Raw genomic sequence first — 22,350 nt, forward strand, 5'->3', positions numbered from 1 at the left:
ACAGGGGACAGCCCTGTCGAGTAGCTCTGGTGAAGTTAAAAGGAGGTGAGATTACACCGTTTGTTATCACCGCTGCTTTAGGGCTTTTATATATAGTTCTAATCCATTTAATAAAAGTTGTACCAAATCCAAAATGTGACAAGGCTGCAAATAAAATGTCCCATTGAACTCGGTCGAATGCCTTCTCAGCATCCAGCGAGAGGGCAACGACTGGGTCTTTTCCTGTCCTATTCAGCCAGATTAGGTGTAGTAATCTTCTCATGTTGTCGGTGGAAGACCTATTTTTCATGAATCCGACTTGGTCAGTGTGTATAATGTTCGGCAGAGCCTTCTCCAGGCGTGTAGCCAGGATTTTAGTTAGGATCTTGCAATCCACGTTGATCAGACTCAGAGGCCGGTAGTTAGCAGGGTTTGTGGTATCTCTGTCCTTTTCAGGTATCACTGATATTAAGGCTTCATTGAACACCTCTTGCAACATTGGTGCCAAAATATCTATATACAGCTAATAATATTCCACAGGAAGCCCGTCAACGCCAGGCGACTTCGCTGATCTCATGCATGAAACCGCATTCCTGATTTCATTCTGTGTTATGGGACCGTCTAAGAATTCCACCTGTTCAGGTGCCAATCTAGGCAGAACAGTATTAGAGAAAAAATCTGTCAATTCTTCTGGTTTGGGATTGATTTCTGATGTATATAGCTCTTTGTAGTACTGCTGAAAGACCTCATTTATTTCCTTTGTCGAAGAGACCATTTTATCACCTTTCTTAGATTGCTGGTATTACACTATAGGAATTTTGTTGTTTTAGTTGTCTAGCAAGCAACTTGCCTGTCTTCTCTCCCCCTTCATAGAAATGTGTCCCCAGTCTAAATAATGCATATTCCACTTTTTTGTTATACATTTCTTGTAATTGAAACTTAAGCTTACATAAATCTTGATATAATTTAACTGAGAATTTCTTTGATAGTTCCATTTCCTGATGTTTAATTTCAGATTCAAATTCCTTTATTCTCCTCATATCCTCTTTTTTCTTTTTAGACGAATGTGCTATCATTTCCCCCCTAATGTACGCTTTAGATGCTTCCCATTCCTTCGCTCTTGTGCTTGCACTGCCAGATGAAACACGCCCCGTAGTCACAGCCCAACGGAGTGTTTTCAGACTCATATTCTGACTATATTATGAGTATGACAACGTCAGGCTACCATTGTGCCGTTGTGCGATCCCATAAGACTTCCATCTTTCACCGTGTTCTCCGTTGCTCACAAGCCGATCGGTTGTATCTTCCAGATGCGAAATTCGCCCCTCCGCCTCATCAAGCCTTACTTGTATACCATTCACCGTGTTTTTTAACTCATTTGTTGTTTCTTTAATAGTTAGTATGTCTGCTGCAACTGCCTGCAGCGTGGCGCTCATCTTGGAGATTTCGGAAAACATATTCTCCAGGTTTACAGTATCTTCTACAATTAGCTTTACTGGCTGAGTCGGCGTCGGCGACTTTGAAGTTGACTTTTCTTCAGTCGGCGGAGGGTTTTTTCTGGTAGGCATGCGGGACGTATCTTTGAAATACTTCGACGTGGTCGACATTTCGGTCCAAAAGAGCTTCGGTTTACTCAGGTGCAAGTTATGAACGTCAAGGAATATTAATTTGCTAAAAGTTGTGGACTTTCATGCAGTAAAATATTGTAAATATTGGTGGGTGAGCGGAGCTCGTCTACTGCGCTGCCATCTAGCTCGGCGTACCCACGTGACTGTCTACTTTTATATTTAAGATTCGTACATGTTTATCGCATGCACCTTCCTGCCACAGAAAATTCCTTGTTTGTGTGAACTTACATGGTGAATAAAGTCCATTTTGATTTTGATGAAAGGAACTTACATTAAAAAAGCAAATAAATCAACACAGAAAAGGAAAAAGAAGCATACATTCTCACACATCCCTTCTTATCATCCCTGAAGTGTTCATGGATGATGATTTTGCACATAATTGTATCTATATAAATGATACCCTTTTTTGATATAAATATTATTTAGGCTATATAACCGTTGTCCCTTGTCTTGCGACATCTCCTGATAGAAAAGTGAATCTCAGCCTTAAGCGGCAGGGGGAAAATGGCTGAATGTGGAGTTGGTAGCAATTTAACAAAAACAGGAGCAAAAAAACATAACTAGCTTTTCCCAGTGTGATTTTGAAAATATCAAACTACTGGGTGGTAAAACACACATATCTAGGAAAAGTCAAGAAAGCAGAGTCCTGGATTTTGATTGAGTGCAAATAAACTTTTTTCATATTTTTTTCCATGGTTCAAATGACCCCTGTGTGGAGGACTAGTGGAGTCCATGCCTTGACGGGCCAGGGGTATTTTGGCAGCAAAAAGGGGACCTACACAATATTAGCCAGGTGGTCATAATGTAATGGCTGATCAGTGTAAATTATATGTATAAATTGGTTAGACTGTTGCAGATTTTGTTTTTTTTCCAGAATCTAGACACTTAGTACACCAAGTACTGGTGTTTCCTAGAGAGGGGGATGTTAATGTACAAATATGGGCCTTCCGATGTTTGTGCCAACATCACACGGTCTTAATGTCTAGATTCTGGTACAAAAACAAAATCTACAAGAGTCTAACCAACTTAAACGTATAATTTGTACACATTCTTAATAGTGTATTCTTGCATTCTCCCCTCTCCAGTGCTGCATGGCTAAGAGGTCTTGAGAGGATCAAACTGTCTAACAGTCTGGAGGAGCTGTATTTGTAAGTACAGTTAATCAAAACATGTCATGTAAATATTGGTATTCATATACTGTTTTTGAAATACTATTTTTGTGTACTAGTACAGTGCCCATGCCCATGTTTTGTTTCAATACGGATAAGCTAATGTGTTAATAATTGATTCCTTTCAGTGTGCTAGCTAGCAAGTTAGTCAAGTGTTGTGTCATCTGCTCCATTTACCATGCTCTCATTTGCCTTTTTTGTCTGCTCTGCTTAATAAATTCTCTTTTTTACTTTGACTTTCAATTCAAACTTTGAGAATGTTACAGATTTCATGCAAGTTCATCACATTTAGCTAGCTAATAAGTAATGGTGGGCATAGATATTTAATTTAATCTAGATTAATTTTACTGTAATATTGGCGTTTTTTAATCTAGATTAAAATGGCTCATTTGAATTCCGCCGAAGGCATTCAGAATATGTGTGCTACCCAAATAATGACTAAAAGTAAGTCTTTGAGAACGGGTTTCTCAAGCCAGGTGGCGCATTAGACCAGGGTCTCATCTCCTGTTTCCAAAATGCATCACAAACTGCTTGAGAAAGCTGTTCTACTATGATTACATTACATTACATTTAGTCATTTAGTAGACGCTCTTATCCAGAGCGACTTACAGTAAATACAGGGACATTCCAAGAACTCCTACAGTAAACTAATTCCGCATAGCACAAGGTGCAAACAACCTTAGTCTTGTCGAGGTTTCCATTGGGAAGCTCCTTAAAAATACATTTTCCCTGAAGCAAACCAGGGGGCTTAATAGCTGCATCCATGTTAGCACGTCACGTTTGATGCGATCATTTCATACACAAGGCATACACACAGGTTCGAAGACTCGCTCTCGCCCCCTACAGTGAAATTCGGCTAGGTATACATCTGCGCTAAAATATCAAGGTAAAAGTCATCATAGCTTGCGTAGTATAGACCCACCTCCCAACCCAACTTTGAGAATAGATTAACGGCGATGTTTTTTTAATCGCCCGATAAGAGTCTCATGTTAACGCCGATAACGGCCCACCACTACTAATAAGGCAGTTTGTCAGCCCTTGGAGACCCCCTATCGGGCCTGAACCACACAAGCTGGGGCTTTTATATTACCTCAAATATACTTTTTGGCGCGTCCAAACACATGCTTCACTTCACTGCAAGCATTTGATTGATTTTGTAGCATGGTGTGGTCATTAAGAGATACTGTATACTTAAAGTGTAATAAAGTATTGAGTAGGGGCATCACCTTAATATTAACTAATGGCAAATCAAGGAAAACATGTATTTGATCTGTAAGAATCAATATTCTGACGGAATGAATTCATTTAAAGAGTAGTGCAGATCATAGAATGAGGCAACATATTCTTGTTATCCAAGTAAAAATTATACTGTTGTGTCTTCAAGGGAAAATCTTGGCGAAAGCATCATTTTTCTTTGGGTGGAGAAGATCAGGGAGTTCCTCTTGGGGAAATCTCAAAGTCTAAAAACAGGTGAAATGTGATTTTCAAAATGTTTTCTTCTAGATTACTTTGATACAGCACATTCACAAAGTATGTCTAATTTTGTGTCACTATTGGTCAGTAGTACTTCTACAATATACAAATTGTAAGACAACACAACACAGCCCAATGCATATCCCCGTTTTACAGATTAGAGAAATGAGAAAGTGAAAATAAAACCCATGTCCTCCTTCTAAAGCATTCATGCCCATCATAGTATGTGTGGATAAAAAACAATTTCTGCAGTATTACGTATGATTTATTTCTTTTTAATGGCAGTACATTGCATTGATGGCATCTACAGCAGCAGAGGTACTGAGACAGAAAAAGACTGCACACATAAAAACACTTAAAGCATACAAATGTTCTTTCTTTTGAGGATTTTCACAAACCACAACTATTCACAATTTTATTTTAATATAAATAAATGTTGGTTTCAATGTAAAGATGTAACAAGATAATGTAACTGTTGTATAAGAGATTTACATTCAGTCATTTAGCAGACGCTCTTATCCAGAGCGACTTACAATAAGTACAGGGACATTCTCCCCGAGGCAAGTAGGGTGAAGTGCCTTGCCCAAGGACACAATTTTTTTTAAGACTCATTTTGCACGGCCAGGAATCGTACCGGAAAGCTTGTGATTAATAGCCCGACTCCCTAACCGCTCAGCCATCTGACCCCCTTAGATTTGCTTCACTTCCGCTATTTATGTAACTACAAATTCAATGTTTAACAATGACACTAATTCAATCACACCTCATTATCCTTGTCATCCTACAATACTTATAGTCTATTAGTATTTTTTGCACTTTGAGTCATAGCTGTGTAATGGTCTCTGTATGTCCACAGTGGAACACAATGCTGTAAGGAAGAATACAGAGGAGAAAGAGGAGGACAATAATGAAGTAATACCAGGTTTTGGAGCTCTAAAGGTTAAAGTAGACCATGCACATGAATCTTTGGATCATGCAAGTGGTAAAGTATGATCTATATAGAATCAATATAGAATATCTAGAATATCTAAATTATTAGTGCTATACCGAAAAGATAGATTTCGTAATATGAATGTGTCCTTGTATTCTTGTAGATGATGAGATACCTATAATAAAACATGGTGAGACAATCACAGACAGACGCAGCACATTTCAGCCACATCTGAGCAGAGTGCTAACACCCAGACAGGTAGGTACTCATTTGTTCCTCTCCAACTTAAGGATTTATGAAAAAGAATTATGATGGTGACACACCTGACAGTGGAACCCTTGCATGTGAACAACACTTAAATAACTGATTCTACATTACTGGTACTGACTTTGTAACTTCTAAATCAGTTGTACAATGTGTTTTTAGATGCTTGTGTAGTTGTGTTCATTAGCATGGTGATAGTCCAATAATCAATGCATTACAGACAGGAGAAGCATTATTCTCGGGGGCATATGGCTGCATGTTCCCTAGACTGACTATGCCTCTTTGTCTGTGCTTTTCTGTAAAAATTTGATTGAAAATGACATGGGCAGTGTTGTCGGGAAAGATTAAAATTAGAAATCCTGCGCGGTAAACCTGACCATGCACGGTTGTCATTGGAATAATTGGTAATATTTTCTACGTCTTGTATAATTTATATGAAAGAAATTGTAAATGAAAATACAGACTTTTTGGTGAAAATCAGGAATCAGCAGGATTGTAATATTTATACAATTAAATTTTTTAAAAATTGTCAAAATTAACCATGGTCCCGGTCTTAACTCAGTCTCACCCTGCCTTGGTCTTGGTCTTGACTCAGCATCGACCCCTCAAAGTCTTGGTCTTGTCTCTGTCTCCATACAATCTGGTCATGGTCTCGACTTGGTTCTCATTATGTATTACGTTGTTGTAAGTGACTAGGTGGAGTAGGTTGATACATTACAATATGTGTCATACCTTTGTTGCAGGTTACAATGGTGCTGAACAAACTGTACGAAAACAAAAAGATTGCAAGTGCCACTCACAATATATATGCATACAGGTTAGTCAACACATTACTATTAACATTTTAATAAATGATTATTTCTGTAAGCAAAACTCGTTTTGTAAATGTCCATGTGTTTTTAAAAATGTATTTTTTTATAGCATCCCCAAGTAATACATTTGCTTTCTGCCTCATGTCTTCTAAATCGAGGCAGAGGTTCTCAACCCTGGTCATCAGGGACCCCCCTGTCCTGCATGTTTTAGATCTTTCCATGCTCAAACTGATTCATATAAATGGTTGTTACCAGGCTTCTGTTGAGGTAGATAACGACCCATTCATTCGAATCAAGTGTGTTGGAGCAGGGAACCATCTAAAATATGCAGAGCGGAGTTTCCCTGATGACCAGTGTTGAGAACCACTGTCCTCCAGTCGTTTAATGTTTTTGAGCTAGGACCTCTCTAGTGTTTTTTCACACCATGTAAGTTAACAAACACCTCTTTTGGTTGTCAGTACCATTTACCATTGCTAAAGGAACATATTGTATATTGTCATCCTATCACATATTTCTACACTCTTATATCTCCCACTCTTTATCCCATTTTCACTCAGTTGCCTCAACATTTGTTATTAACCTATTCATTCAACCTATTCCTTCTTACTGTGCCATTTCAGTTTAAACTAACCTTTATATACTATAAACTAAATGTTTTAACTGCTTTAGCAAGCACACAAATTAATTGTCAGGAACCTTTCAGGATTCTTTCTGGTTACAATATTGATTACATATTTGGTAATAGGGCAAAAATACAGACCAGTTGTGGCATTTTTATGTTAAAAATAACAGCTTCAAAGAAGTTAGTGAGAGTCTATTTAAGTAATAAGCCCCAAGATGCCGTGTTTTCGCGCTGATTTTAAAACAGGTCAAATCAAATCAAATGTATTTGTATAGCGCTATTTACACGCAAGCATTTCACAGAGGGCTTCACATGCGCCTATAGAACTGCCCCTCAACCAACCTAAACCCTCAAGGAAGACAAGGAAAAACTCCCAACGGGAGAAAAAATGGAAGAAACCTTGGGAGGAGCAATTCAGAGAGGGATCCACTCCTCCAGAGACGGTTGGTAGGAGAGAGGGTAACAGGTAACAGGTTTTCTAACAACAGGTAAGGGGAGTTATTAGAAAAAACCCTTACCTGTTCAAAAATCAGCGCAAAACACGGACTCGCGGGGCTTATTGCTTTTCTAAAACTGTTACTACAAATATTTGATAAGGTTTCATAAATTAGAAACAAAATAGTTTAATAATAAACCGTCATTCTTCCGCCACTACAAAGTATAGTTCCTACATAAATATTCGATGTGCAGTAATATGGAATGTCAAAGAATGTTATGAGGACAACCTGTAAGGTTATGCTGGATTTTACAACGGCATGGAACGCGATATAGCCAATCACAATCAAGGATGACAACAACCAGTTTTAGAATACAGAAAGCCATGACCTTGCATGTGTGTGTAAAATTGGCAACTGTAGTAATTTAAAGAAAAAACCCGGAAGCAATTTGGTTGACCTTCAGCCAAAGGAAATACATTCTGACCTTCTGACAAATAAAAAATAATTATTAAATAATTATTCATAAATAATAATAAAAAATTATCTCCATTTCAGAATATACTGTGAGGACAAGCAGACCTACTTACAGGACTGTGATGACGATGGAGAGACAGCAGCAGGAGGGAGGTTGCTTCATTTACTTCAGGTTATTGTGGGGAACTGGCTACTTCTCTTCTCACTGACTCTTGTTGAGTCTTATTTCAAGAGTAAAAACACTCTGCTCTAAATGCACAATTTAGTTTTTAGAACCAGCAGCCTGGTTTCTCAGCATATTTATTTTTTGGAAACAAAACACAGACAATTAATTTAAGAATAAGGTCACACCGTCATTCAAATTAACAAAATTCAGTTGCTGAAATGTAAGCTGTATAACAACTGATTAACATCACATTGTAAATATTATACTGGCAATATTTTACTGATACTGTTTTTTTTTTACAAATGAAAATATCTACCATTTGCTAATATTTTGCACATGACTTAAAATTAATTACCTAAGATTGTTATGGATACACACAAAGGGGTGGGGAAGAATTTGACCATGTCCCCAAGGGTACAAATTCTATGAAAGCCCATGTAATTACCTTAACTGTATCATCTTTTGTGTAAACCCAATTCTGAGTAGAATACATATTTTCAACCTCCTGGGGCCAAATGTACGAAGGGGCGTACGCATGAAAACGTGCACAGAAATGTGTAATGGCAGGTGTATGCTCTGAGACCCAACTTGTTTTTTTGATCACACAAGTATTTCATTTAAACTGGTATTGCACTAGCAGTGCACAATAATGTGGCATTGCGCTCCCCCAGAAAAGAAAAGCGACACTACTCTGTAGATACTACAAGCACTTCTGGGGGAAAAAATATTTGCGCCGTAGGTGACAATGTTGTCCCTGCATACACCAACACTTATTACTTACGTAATAATTTAAACTTTTGTCGTATCAAAATAAGGCCGAAATGTTACCCTAACAATGATTGTTGAGGAGCCAATCAGAACGCTGGCCACCGATAATCCAATAGGCCTTTAAGACACTTCCATGTTCGCAAAGCAGAAGCTGCAAATATTAGCGTAAAAATCTTCCACTCCTGTCTGTATCAATGGCGGTCCATAAATGCTCCCTAACTCAGTGTCCATTCTTTCCAACTGTGAAGAAACAAAGAAAAGGTGAATTCATGTTTTTTGGTGGGATAAAGGAAAATGTTTTGTAGTTTTAAAAGGGAGTATGTACGTGTGCGGCCTGCATTTCACAAAGTCCGACTACTCGCCAACAACCGGTCGAAAACACCTGAAGCGTGGCATAATATCATTAAGATTTAAATGGAACAACTGGGGAAGTGTTCACCAAAAACTATCAAATGTACCAGAAAAGATACATCGTCAAAATTGCAGTGGATCTGAGAACAACAATGAACAGCTAGCAGTTAATTACGGACCTGCTCCACATGTAGAACACAACTACCCGACAGCCCCTATTACAGGTCTGTTGGATGGGGCAGCTGAGAGAATAAGAGATTAAGAGACTTAGGTCCAAGCTCTATGTCACTCACATAGAACGATTTTGTCTATCTGATGATTTCCGATTTTACACACGCTTTCCTTCAGAGAGGATTTTCAGGACCTTCTGGGAATCTATTGAACCATCTTGTTTACTGGTCAAAGGCACCAATAAATGGTCTTGAGGCAGTTCCAGGATCAAGTCCTAACAAGAAGCTTCAGCTCATTGATTCGTTTTTTCTCTATTGCTGTCACGTGACTGTCTGCAGGTCTCCGGGAGAAGGTGTTGGCAGATATCTTCCATGTGAATACAATAGTCAGCAGAGATTCCATAACATGGGAACAACTTTTCTGTACCATATTTTGCGATCCATGCCTATATGGATGACAAAAGATCAAATCAGGGCAACCATGCCAGCAAATTTTCAGAAGTACTGCCCAACTTTCTGACTGTACTGAGATCAGGTGTGAAAACCCCACTGCACTGACACTGAAGTCTGAGATGGGGTTAGGGAAGGTTGTCCCAAATTTAGATAGTACAAGAAAATCTGTCTGACGATATGGGTCCTTGAGGCTTTTTTGTTCCCCATGTGAAATATGGCATGTTTACCAATTTTCAGGCATTTTGGAGTAATTGGGCACCGGGGAAATCACTTAGACTTTGGGCGTGGCTTATAGCGCCACCTATGGGTGTATGTGGGCCACTAGATATCTGGGAGTAGTGAGTGACCTGTTGTATCATTGGACTAGCAATGGGGTGGCCTGCAGGTCAGATGACCAAGAAGAAACTTTAGACATCCTCAGAAGAGGGTTCCGAGTACACGCAGCAAGTTTGGTGTGAATCCATCAAAGATTTGCTGAGATACGACACAACTGTCTGTCGAAATCAACCGATTTAAATTGCCTGTACCCGACAAAGGGTTTTAGAAATGATTACATTTAGAAAATCTAAAATTATTTTGATAATTTGTGTGAGAATTGCTTTGACTCAATACAGCTATACTACAGGTAGCTAGCGACTGTGGTGTACCTGGCTTCATTTGCAGTGGCTTACAGTCTCGCTAAACATTTAATTGGAGACATGACAGGCTCGTCGTCTTTGGCTGGATTTGAACCTCACACATTGCCCTTGCCAGGACACCAACGTATCCCAGTGAGCTATTCTCAGTGCTGGAAAATAACTTAAGTTACTGTGTAAAAATATAAGCAGTTTTTATAAGCGGTTGACAGATTTGGCCCAAGTTTAAACAGCTCTAATACAGTCCTATTTTGACATGTCAACGTGATTGTGTTCTGCAATCCAAATTAGGTGAATATTGGATACATTTTGTAGGAGTAGAGAAAAAACTTTCGTTCATTCATTCAAAAAGGCGGCCGCATCAATTCAGCTGGTATTAAAGTTAACATGTGTCAGACACGTCCTCTAGAGGTTAAATGACACAACCTTTAGTGGACCTCTTTGGAACAAGGCCCTGAGCACCTGTATCAAGTTTCATGTTAATTCAGCAAATATTTCCTGAGACATGATGTCACTCTCTGTTTTGGCAGCTTCATCGCCGACTTTGATCGGCTTTACTGGAAAAATGGTTTTAAAAATCAAAATTCACGTGAAAACTTTTGTGAGGCTTGATCTGAAGATAATTGATGCCAAAGTTTTGCTTATTGCAGCGCCACCTAGAGGTGAAATGGCATGACCTGTTTTGGACCTCTTTAGAACAGGGTCCTTAGTCCCTATACCAAATTTGGTGTCAATGCAGTAAAGATGTGCTGAGATATGACTATGGATGGGGATCGTAAATTTCTATCGATATCGATACCATTTGAGACTGCTTAACGATCCGAGTCTTTATCGATTGAACAATAGATACTTTTCTGGGATGAGCTTGAGCTAACCACCATCTAAATGAATTAATTTGGCAAATGATAAACATATAGCAGCACCCACACAACCCACGCCACACTTTACATAAACAAGATTACTGAACAACATTTATGACAAAAACTTAATTAAAACAGATGTCAAATAGAACAAGGAGAATGTGTTGCTCTCAGGAGGAGGCTGGATAAAAGGAGCACATATTGCCACAATGGATCCTGGCTCTGGCTAAATCTACAATTGTCCACTACAGATGTACTATCCACAACCTGGATGAGTAACTAGTATAAATTACTGTGATTGGTTGGTTGACAAAAAGTGACATTGACAAGCCGTCATTGTTCAAGACTTTATGAAAAGTGTAACAAGTTTCAACAAAAGGCACCTGATATAGCTAAGTGACCAGCTAACCAAACCCAAACCTTCATTATCTCATCCCTATTTTGTTCTGTCTCTGTTTTTGTTTAACAAGATGTTTAAGCAGCCCACAGAGCCATGCTCCTGGTGACTATGTTTTGAATGATTAGCAGCGGGGGGGGGGGGGAGGTTAGTCTTGACTCACACACTGACTGAGCTCGTAAAAAAAAGAATTCTGTTTCGCGCACGCATCAAATTTTAGGGGCATATGCGAGTGAAATAGTTGCACTGTAGAGCCCGGCTCTTATTATTGAGGCTTATCAGACATCCCAACCTGCAGAGACTCCCCCCCCGGGACGCAAGCCGGACGCATGAAGTACCCCCTCAACCAGCACGTACACCGAGACGCTGTCATGACGCGCGATATGCACCTATCTCTACCCAAAAATGACCATTTGAGAGTCTCTCGCTCGCTCGAAATACAAAATCCCTGATTTCCGGGAGATTGTATAGCATTTGCAGGCGTCAGGGAGCCGCTATTGAAATGCGGGAGACTCCCGGACCTTCCGGGAGGCTTGGGATGTCTGGCTTATTATTGTCAACGATGGATACATGCTACAAAGTTGGGGTGCGCTGACTGCGCTCACCATGCATACCTTGGGTGTAGGAGGAGGATTGTCCGGCAGCTGGAGTTGGCACCGTTGCTTCTCGAAGACAGTCAAATGCATTTTACTTTTATCTGACGCACAACGTTGAGAAGTAGTGTTCCCCCCCCCCCCCCCTTACATTATTGTTATCTTCGAACGCATATTACACGTCGCTTCGTCCTTATCTTTGGCTTTATTAAAATGTAGCCAAGCCTTTGACCGCTTAGTACGTTCAGCCATCGTAGCTAGCAACAAAATGAGTATCGAGAACCAGTTCTTGTTTAGAAACGGTTCCCAGTGAATCGATTCCTTAGAATCATTAGCAAAATTCCTTAACGATTCTGTTAACGATTCTCTGTGCCCTTGCGCATGGGCGAACGTTTATAGTTTATTAAGACTGCAGCAAATATGGCAACTAGGAAGAAGCGTTCTAAAGTTTGGTTGTATTTCACACGACAAAATGACAACAACGCCACTTGTAACGCAGGTAAAAAGTATATTTCGTCGAAGGGAGGAAATACTAAGTTAATAAATATGAAGAAGCATTTGAACACACAGCATGGAATGAAGTTACTGGAATGTCATGTGTTCGATGCATGCAGCAGCGCAGCTAACGTTCGCGCTTCTATCTAAGGTAGAGCTAAGCTGCTCAAAAGTGATCACAACCACTTGTCACTGTGTGAAGCAATTTGCCTTTATTGTGTGTAGTCGATCAAGTTATCTTCTGTCCCGTTGTATTAATTTAGTAATTTTATTAGACAATCGATGTATGTTTGTGCACCAGTAATTTGATATAAATGAGTACGTTACTTTATATTAGCCCACCTAGTCTCGATAGCGGTATCGATAAGCTCGGACCTTATTGATTTCGGTTTTGAGGAATTTGTAATCGGGTCCTTACAGAACCGGGTATCGATCCCCATCCCTAGTCTCTATGTCCATAGACTCACTGAGGGTCTGTCCATGGGGAAGCCTGAGGTGTTTGCGATTCCTCCGCAGAACACCACCAGACTGCAGCTGGACTTCGTAGGATCTTGCATCCACAGCCCTGAGAACTTTGCCTAGTCTCCAGAGAGTGTGAGGTCCAAATGGCTGTATTCTCACACAGTCCCCTAGTTTTAATGTGTCCAGGTATTTGGCTGATCTGTTATAGTAGGCAGACTGGCGTTTTTGGTTACTTCTTAGTCCTTGCTGAACCTGTTCAACTTTTGTCTGCAGAAGGCTTGCTTTTGTGGGCAGCAGTGTTCTGGTGCGGCGACTGAGAAGTCTTTGTGCTGGACTGGTGTCCAGGCCTTGTGACGGTGTGTTACGATGATCCAAAAGAGCAAGCTAAGGATCCTATCCAGCCATTTTAGCTTTGTGAAAAAGTCTCTTGGTTGTTTTGACGGCTGATTCCACTTTGCCATTGCTCTGAGCGTGTCCAGGTGACGAAGTCTTATGCCGGAATTTCCACCATTCACTAAACCTTAGGAATTCTTGCGATAAGTAGGGAGTCAGGTGGGGAGCGGGTAGAGCATCGGGCTAGTAATCTGAAGGTTGCCAGTTCGATTCCCGGTCGGTGCACATGACGTTGTGTCCTTGGGCAAGGCACTTTACCCTACTTGCCTCGGGGAGAATGTCCCTGTACTTACTGTAAGTCGCTCTGGATAAGAGCGTCTGCTAAATGACTAAATGTAAATGTAAGTATTGTGGTCCGTTGAGATGACAACATCAGGGATGCCTTGTCTGGCAAAGTGGGCTTTCAGTTTCTTTATCACAGTTGTAGATCTTGTGTTTAAGAGATAATCTGGTAAAACTTTACAATAAGGGTACATTAATTAGCATTAATTAATTCATTAACTAATGCATGAATCATCATCAGTTAATACATAACTCAGAAAGTACTTAATGATGCACTGATCATGAACACATCATTTGGTAATAGGGAGTCACATATGATTTACTATTAATTAAATATGGAATCATGTATCAATTCCTATTGACATTAACACATTAACTGAAAGGTGAGTTAACTACTTTAGTTAATCGTGCAAACTATGACTATTAGTTAACTGTGTGAACTAAAACCCTGAGTTAACAGGGTAAACTAATGGTAATACCTTAATTCATGAGTTAATTACTACTACAATGGCGGCATCCATGGATTTAGATGGTACTTAATCATTTGTTAATAGTAATGTGCCTCCTCAAGTAAAGTCATAACATGAGATACATTCACTAATCATTAATTAATTATTCACTCAACAAATACTTACTGTTTTTTTCAGAGACAACTTTTAAATAAACTTTATTATGACTTGGAATCCTGCATTACAGTCAAAATAACTTTTTGACGAATGGATGACTACCATGCCTTTTGCAAAACGTTTTATTTCACTCGAACAACACATGCAAGGCCAACCTTCTAAGAAGAAGTCCACTGGAAGTATCGACCAGATCTTCCATAGAAAATGCCTGGCTGCAACAGATCCTGGACCGATTCATGACGGTGAACTTCTATCTTCGAATGTTAACTTTCCACTATCCCCTAAGCTCAGCATTATACATCAATTTGAAAAGGGTGAAAACTAACAGAGAATAGTTTAGCATTTTAATGGCAAAGGCAAACTACGTGGAGCTGACTGACCTCACACTACAAACTTAACAATGCTTTTTTACCCATTATAGTTAGACCTAGACTAGCTAGCTAGTCAGCCAGCTGAGGCTCTAACATCTAGGCTCTAACATCTATTTAGAGACGCTAATGTGATTATCAAAATGATCAAAAACAGTATGTACTAAAATGAATGTGGCTAAATAGGTTGCAACAGTTTGTCTCTAAACTACAGTTTAAAAATCTGCGATGGGACTGAACTGAACCCTCCGTCGGTTTGGCTACTTTTTATAGTACAAAATCGCTGTCAATCAAAAGGAGATGCAGTCTTTCGACAGACCTTCCAATCATCACGCAGAAGCCCAGCGTCCAGGCCAGCCCACTCCTTCATTCACCCCCAGAGACGCTGAGCGTCCAGGGCGGGAAATCATTGCAGCATTTATCCAATGAGCGTATAGTTTTGAAACACTGAAAAATCTCTTCAAAGGAGCCTCATGAAGTCCATTGAAGCTGGGCTTCAACAGGGAAATGCAGTGTGACGCCACGGGAATGTATGAGAAGGAAATCAGTCAGTCGACCTGCTACTATACGCAGCTGATTCTGAACTAATTCGTCTTCGAGATGAACGTTTTCTAACACAAAGTTTGAACACAATAGTAAATATTTTGCCATACATTTTTTGATATTTTAGGGGAAGCTGAGCTTCCTTTTCAGTCTTAAAGAAATCGCCACTGGTGGAAAGTTAACATTTGAAGTTAGAGTTCATTTGAAGTTTACCGTCATGAATCGGTCCAGAATCAAGGATCTGTTGCAGCCAGGCATATTCTACGGAAGATCTGATCGATACTTTGAGTGGACTTCTTCTTAGAAAGGTGGCCTTGCATGTGTTTTTCGAGTGAAATAAAACGTTTTGCAAACGGCATGGTAGTCATCCATTCGTCAAAAAGTTATTTTGACTGTAATGCAGGATTAATTATTTAAAAGTTGTCTCTCTGAAAAAACAGTAAGTATTTGATGAGTGAATAATTAATTAATGATTAGTGAATGTATCTTATGTTATGACTTTACTTGAGGAGGCACATTATTATTAACAAATGATTAAGTACAGTCTCAATCCATGGATGCCGCCACTGTTGTGGTAATTAACACATGAATTAAGGTATTACCATTAGTTTACCCTGTTAACTCAGGGTTTTAGTTCACACAGTTAACTAACAGTATTAGTTTGCACAATTAACTAAAGTAGTTAACTCACCTATCAGTTAATGTGTTAATGTAAATAGGAATCGATACATGATTCCAGATTTAGTTAATAGTAAATCATATGTGACTCCCTATCACCAAATGATGTGTTCCTGATCAGTGCATCATTAAGTACTTTCTGAGTTATGTATTAACTGATGATGATTCATGCATTATTTAATGCATTAATGAATGCTAATTAATGTACCCTTATTGTAAAGTGTTACCGAAACTTTAAACCGCTTGACAGTAATGCCAATCTCTTTTTCGCCTTTTGATTGTCTTGTTGTATAGTACACTTATACGCTATTTGCTACTGTTGTGGTCATTGGTATTCGTGTACTTTCTATGTGTAAAAAACCCAATAAAGCAGGGGTAGGCAACCCTGGTCCTCGAGGGCCGATGTCCTGCATGTTTTAGATGTTTCCCTGCTCCAGCAAACCTGGTCCTCTTCCCAGTGGGACGTGCCCAGAACACCTCACCAGGGAGGCGTCCAGGAGGCATCCTGATCAGATGCCCGAGCCACCTCAGCTGGCTCCTCTCGTCGCGGAGGAGCAGCGGTTCTACTCTGAGCCCCTCCCGGATGACCAAGCTTCTCACCCTATCTCTAAGGGAGAGCCCGGACACCCTGCAGAGTGAGGGGTCGTCATTTCGGCCGCTTGTATTCGCAATCTCGTTATTTCGGTCACTAACCACAGTTCGTGACCATAGGTGAGGGTAGGAACGTAGATTGACTGGTAAATAGAGAGGTTCGCGTTTCGACTCAGCTCCTTCTTCACCACGACGGACCAATGCAGAGCCCGCATCACTGCGGACGCCGCACCGATCCGCCTGTCGATCTCGTGCTCCATTCTTCCCTCACTCGTGAACAAGACCCCAAAATACTTGAACTCCTCCGCTTGGGTCAAGATCTCCTCCCCGACCCGGAGATTGCACTCCACCCTTTTCCGGTCGGTAACCATGGCCTCAGATTTGGAGGTGCTGATTCCCATCCCAGCCGCTTCGCATTCGGTTGCGAACCGCTCCAGTGAGAGCTGAAGATCCCAGACCAAAAAGCCATCAGGACCACATCATCTGCAAAAAGCAGCGACCCGATCCTGAGGTCACCAAACCGGACCCCCTCAACGCCCTGGCTGCGCCTAGAAATTCTGTCCATGTAAGTTATGAACAGAATCGGTGACAAAGGGCAGCCCTGGCGGAGTCCAACCCTCACCGGGAAGAAGTTTGACTTACTACCGATAATGCGGACCAAACTCTGGCACCGGTTGTACAGGGACCGGACAGGGAATCCAGTACTCCGTACTCCGGAGCACCCCCCACATAAGCCCCCGAGGGACACGGTCGAACGCCTTTTCCAAATCCACAAAACATGTGTAGACTGGTTGGGCAAATCCCATGCACCCTCCAGGACCCTGCCGAGAGTGTAGAGCTGGTCCACAGTTCCACGGCCAGGGCGAAACATTGCTACTCCTGAATCCGAGGTTCAACAATCCGACGAACCCTCCTCTCCAGGACCCCTGAATAGACTTTCCCAGGGAGCCTGAGGAGTGTGATCCCCTTTAAAGTTGAAGCACACCCTCCGGGCCCCCCTTTTTTTAAGAGGGGAACCACCACCCCGGTCTGCCAGTCCAGAGGCACTGTCCCCGATGTCCACGCGATGTTGCAGAGTCGTGTCAACCAAGACAGTCCTACAACATCCAGAGCCTTAAGGACCTCATCCACCCCAGGGGCCCTGCCACCGCAGAGCTTTTCAACCACCTCGGCAACCTCAGCCCCAGAGATAGAAAGGCCCACCCCGATGTCCCCAGACTCTGCCTCCACGTCGGAAAGCGTGTTGGTGGAATTAAGGAGGTCTTCAAAGTATTCCTTCCACCAATCCAGGACGTCCCCCGTCGAGGTCAGCAGCGCACCATCCCCACCATATACAGCGTTGACAGTGCACTGCTTCCCCCTCCTGAGTCGCCGGATGGCGGTCCAGAACCTTTTCGAAGCCGTTCAAGTCATTCTCCATGGCCTTGCCAAACTCCTGCCACGCCCGGGTTTTTGCCTCCACGAGCGCCAAAGCTGCATTCCGCTTGGCCTGCCGGTACACATCAGCTGCCTCTGGAGTCCTACCAGCCAATAAAGTCCGATAGGCCTCCTTTTTCAGCTTGACGGCATCCCTCACCTCCGGCGTCTACCACCGGGTCAGAGGGTTACCACCGCGTCATGCACCGACCACCTTGCGTACGCAGCTCCGGTCAGCCCCCTCAACAATGGAGGCCTGGAACATGACCCATTCGGACTCAATGTCCCTGCCCCCCCTCCCCCCCGAGGCATGATCGAAGCTGTCCCGGAGGTGGGAGTTGAAGCTCCTTCTGACAGGGGATTCTGCCAGCCGTTCCCAGCAGACCCTCACATTACGTTTGGGCCTGCCAGGCCTGACCGGCGTCTTTCCCCACCATCGTAGCCAACTCACCACCAGGTGGTGATCAGTTGACAGCTCCGCCCCTCTCCTCACCCGAGTGTCCAAGACATGCAGCCCCAAGTCCTACGACACGACTACAAAGTCGATCATCGAACTGAGACCTTGAGTGTCCTGGTGCCAGGTGCACATATGGACACCCTTATGCTTGAACATGGTGTTCGTTATGGACAAGCCGTGTCTAGCACAGAAGTCCAACAACAAAACACCGCTCGGGTTCAGACCGGGGGGGCCGTTCCTCCCAATCACGCCTCTCCAGGTCTCACTGTCATTGCCCACATGAGCATTGAAGTCCCCCAGGAGGACGAGGGCATCTCCGGGAGGAGCGTTTTCCAGCACCCCCCCCAGAGACTCCAAAAAGGGTGGGTACTCTGAGCTGCCGTTTGGTGCGTAAGCACAAACAACAACTTTGTCTGGTCTTTAACCTGGAACCTGTTTGCCCTGGGTGACCCTACCAGGGGCATAAAGCCCCCGACAACATAGCTTCCAGGATCATTTGTACGTGCAAACCCCTCCATTGCAGTAAAGTGGTGACTCAGGGAGGGGCATTTGAAAAATCTGTCAAAATTATATTTGATTTATTGACACAAAGACACCCCTTTCAGACATTTTGTATTGCATTTCTTATTCAATTTCACCCTATATAAAGACATGTATTCCACACATCTGTAACAAATTTCAAGTCGATTGGATATATGATTCATGAGTATGGTTTTGAAGGTTGTACCAAATTTGGACAGTACAGCAAAATTGATCATGGCAGACCTTATGGGTCCTTGAAGCTTTTTTTTCCCCCATGAAAAATAAGGCATGTATACCAATTTCCAGGCATTTTGGAGTAATGGGGCACTGGGGAAATCACGTAGACTTTGGGCGGGGCTTATAGCGCCATCTATGGGCGTACGTGGGGCCACTAGCCGTCTGGGAGTAGTGAGTGACCTGTTGTATCATTGGGCCAAATTTAAAAAAATCGGGTTATGGACTTTTTGAGCTATTGAGCCATTTTACGGAGAAGAGGAAAAATAATAGTAATACTAAAAAAAACAATAGAAGAATAACTAAAAGAATACTAACAAAAACAATAGGGTGTCCGGGCTCTCCCTTAGAGATGGGGTGAGAAGCTTGGTCATCCGGGAGGGGCTCAGAGTAGAACCGCTGCTCCTCCGCGTCGAGAGGAGCCAGCTGAGGTGGCTCGGGCATCTGATTAGGATGCCTCCTGGACGCCTCCCTGGTGAGGTGTTCCAAGCACGTCTCACTGGGAAGAGGCCCCAGGGAAGACCCAGGACACGCTGGAGGGACTATGGCCGAATCCCAATACTCCCCCTTACCCCTTACCCCTTCCCCTTAGTTTTGCGCGTTCCCGTGAGAGCTAGTGGTGTCCCAATACTCTTTTGGAGCTAGGGGAAGGGCTAAGACTAAGGGGTATACACCCCTTAAAACCAAGTAAGATCGGGAGCTTACTTGAAACCTAGGGCTATGTGAAAACTGCGCGACCGGCAACAATGGCGACCAAATCATTCAGAGAGTCCGATAAATGTTATATTATCGGCTTAATTAATTGATAAAAAAATTATGACAGTCTTGTTTTGTGTTATATACAGTCATGAACATATATATTTGCAACCATTTTCCTAATTGAAACGTTTCTAAAAATCGCTAGTTTGTTACGTTAATGTTACGGTTCTGAATTGCACAACAGTCCCGCATTTCTTTGACTAGCATGTCTACAGTAAACTCCATTAGCAGCGAATTTCGTTTAATATCAGTGCATAACGCTACTTGCTTTGGAGATATCGATACGTGCTAGATGATGTACCTGTAACCAAGTGGCGTCCCATTTCCTAGGGCTATGTAGCCCTTACCCCTTACTTTCGAGGGCCAAGGGGAAGGGGTAAGTTAAGGGGAAGGGGGAAGGGGTAAGGGGGAGTATTGGGATTCGGCCTAAGTCTCTCAGCTGTTCTGGGAACGCCTCGGGGTCCCCCAGAAAGAGCTGGTGGAAGTGGCCCTCCCTGCTTAGGTCGCTGGCCCCACGATCCGATCCCCGGACAAGCGGCAGATGACGGACGGACGGACAAAAACAATTGGTTTCCTCCTGCCGGAGGAACCCTATTAAACAAAACCACATTATGTATCACAATCTACAATTTATGATTAGGCCTACAATACAAACCTTTTTAAATTCCTGTCAAATTAAAGAAAATGCCTAAAAAGGGGATACCCAAAGTAAATTGAAGGCTGTTCATGAACCATTTGGAGTACATGCATGACTGTGGTCTCTTTTGATAGGTGACACTCTGAAGTTATGTAAGTCCTTCTGGTGTTGAGTAATAGAAGCTTGAACACAAGGAAATTGAAAAGTTTCTATATCCGCCTTGATTTTGTTTAGAAAACAGAGGCCTGAAGAGGCCTAGAGGTGGTAGGTATTAACTGGAAGACAGAATTGGACCACAGCATGAAGCCTTACCCAATTCAAATCAAAAGTCAAAAATAATACCACAATATATTCATATTTGACACGTTCCCGGCCTCCACCCTTGGTTCTGTGTGTTCCTTTCGTACATCCAGGCGTTTTCTAAAAGGGTCTTTTGGAGACTCCAAAAGGACCCTTTTTAACCAAGTTCAAATACTTAGGATAAAAGGTATGTCATAATTGTTATCTCTAATGAAAGGTGGTACTTAGAACTATCATATATTATAGCTAAATCCCCAATTAGTATTGCTGACAGACAAAAACTGAAGCATGACACATCGGAGTGCTTTATCTGATTCAGCAGGATTGACGCACATAAAACACTGCTTCTGTCATCCATTTTGCGCCTCGACTTTTATTTTGAAGGCTCCACAGATACCTATCATGTTGGGTATTAGCATTTGCAGGATTTCCTTAGCTACAAGGCTAACAAGCTAATTTGAGAGCTATTAATTAGCTTAGAACAAGGGGGGGGGGGGGGGGGGGCAGGACGCACAGACCTAGTTGGCTTTAGAAGGCTATCACCAGGGCATGGAAGCTCCTATTGGGTCAAACAAGGTGTGAATCGAAGGTCTGGCGTAGGCAGAATGATGCAACAAGATCGTGGATGTAGATGTGTGGAGGTAATACATTGTTTTGGACGATTTACTTGACATGGTTAGATAGTTTGGACCTTTGGGAATGTAACCAGACCAATTTTGTTGGGATGTTTTGCATAACTGGACCCCTGTAAGCCGTAGTAGGTAAGTAAATACTTTTTCCTCACGCTTTTCAACAAAGGTAGTATATTACAAATACTTTGAGTGGACTTGCTGTTGCGACTCGATCTTGAAATGGTGTACATCAATGGAAGCACAAGGATCGTAGCTTTCCAATGATGCATGGCATGTGTAGCAGTCTAAAAAATGTATTTGTTAGAATTTAGTGCGCAGTAACTGCTGGAGGAGGGTGCAGAGTTTCTGTCCTGCGGGCGGGCCTGGACCATAAACCGGGTAACCTGTTAGCCATCTTTAGTGGTGATTAATTAAAACTTACCTTCATAGTTGAAGAGGTAATTTTCATTGAATAATTTATAACCCCTCTCAAGATTGGATATCTTTTGTTGAGAGGGATTTTTGACAATCTTACCAATGTTGTTCTTGTGAGGAATATCTCAAAGCGATATAGTAAACCTTCATGAGTCCATTGCTGCTGTGGACCGTGATAAAGGCCTATTGGATGGTTGGTGGGCAGCATTCTGATTGGCTACGCAACAAGCATCATGCTAATAAGCTGACATTTTGGCCCTACGTTTACACAGCCAAAGTTTCACACTCGTAACTTAGTTTTGCATTCGTAGAAAAGTTTATCATCCTTAAAAAAGTTTTGCATCTGTAGAAAATATTTT

At 42.0% G+C, this 22,350-nt stretch overlaps 1 protein-coding gene across 4 annotated transcripts in view; it reads left to right on the forward strand.

The window, feature by feature from the left end:
- Positions 1-22,350, forward strand: part of impact (impact RWD domain protein) — a 79,608-nt gene that overhangs the window by 51,531 nt on the left and 5,727 nt on the right. For 2 of the 4 annotated variants that reach the window (XM_047049407.1, XM_047049409.1), the window contains exons 4-10: positions 2,693-2,755; positions 4,161-4,246; positions 4,535-4,567; positions 5,106-5,231; positions 5,344-5,438; positions 6,188-6,261; positions 7,871-7,961. In XM_047049407.1, the coding sequence (XP_046905363.1) occupies positions 2,693-2,755; positions 4,161-4,246; positions 4,535-4,567; positions 5,106-5,231; positions 5,344-5,438; positions 6,188-6,261; positions 7,871-7,961 (568 nt within the window). The remainder of the gene's footprint in view (positions 1-2,692; positions 2,756-4,160; positions 4,247-4,534; positions 4,568-5,105; positions 5,232-5,343; positions 5,439-6,187; positions 6,262-7,870; positions 7,962-22,350) is intronic. The other 2 variants (XM_047049410.1, XM_047049408.1) reach the window with 2 other exon arrangements.

This window comes from Hypomesus transpacificus, chromosome 26, assembly GCF_021917145.1.
Source record: "Hypomesus transpacificus isolate Combined female chromosome 26, fHypTra1, whole genome shotgun sequence".
In the NCBI taxonomy this organism is placed as follows: domain Eukaryota; kingdom Metazoa; phylum Chordata; class Actinopteri; order Osmeriformes; family Osmeridae; genus Hypomesus; species Hypomesus transpacificus.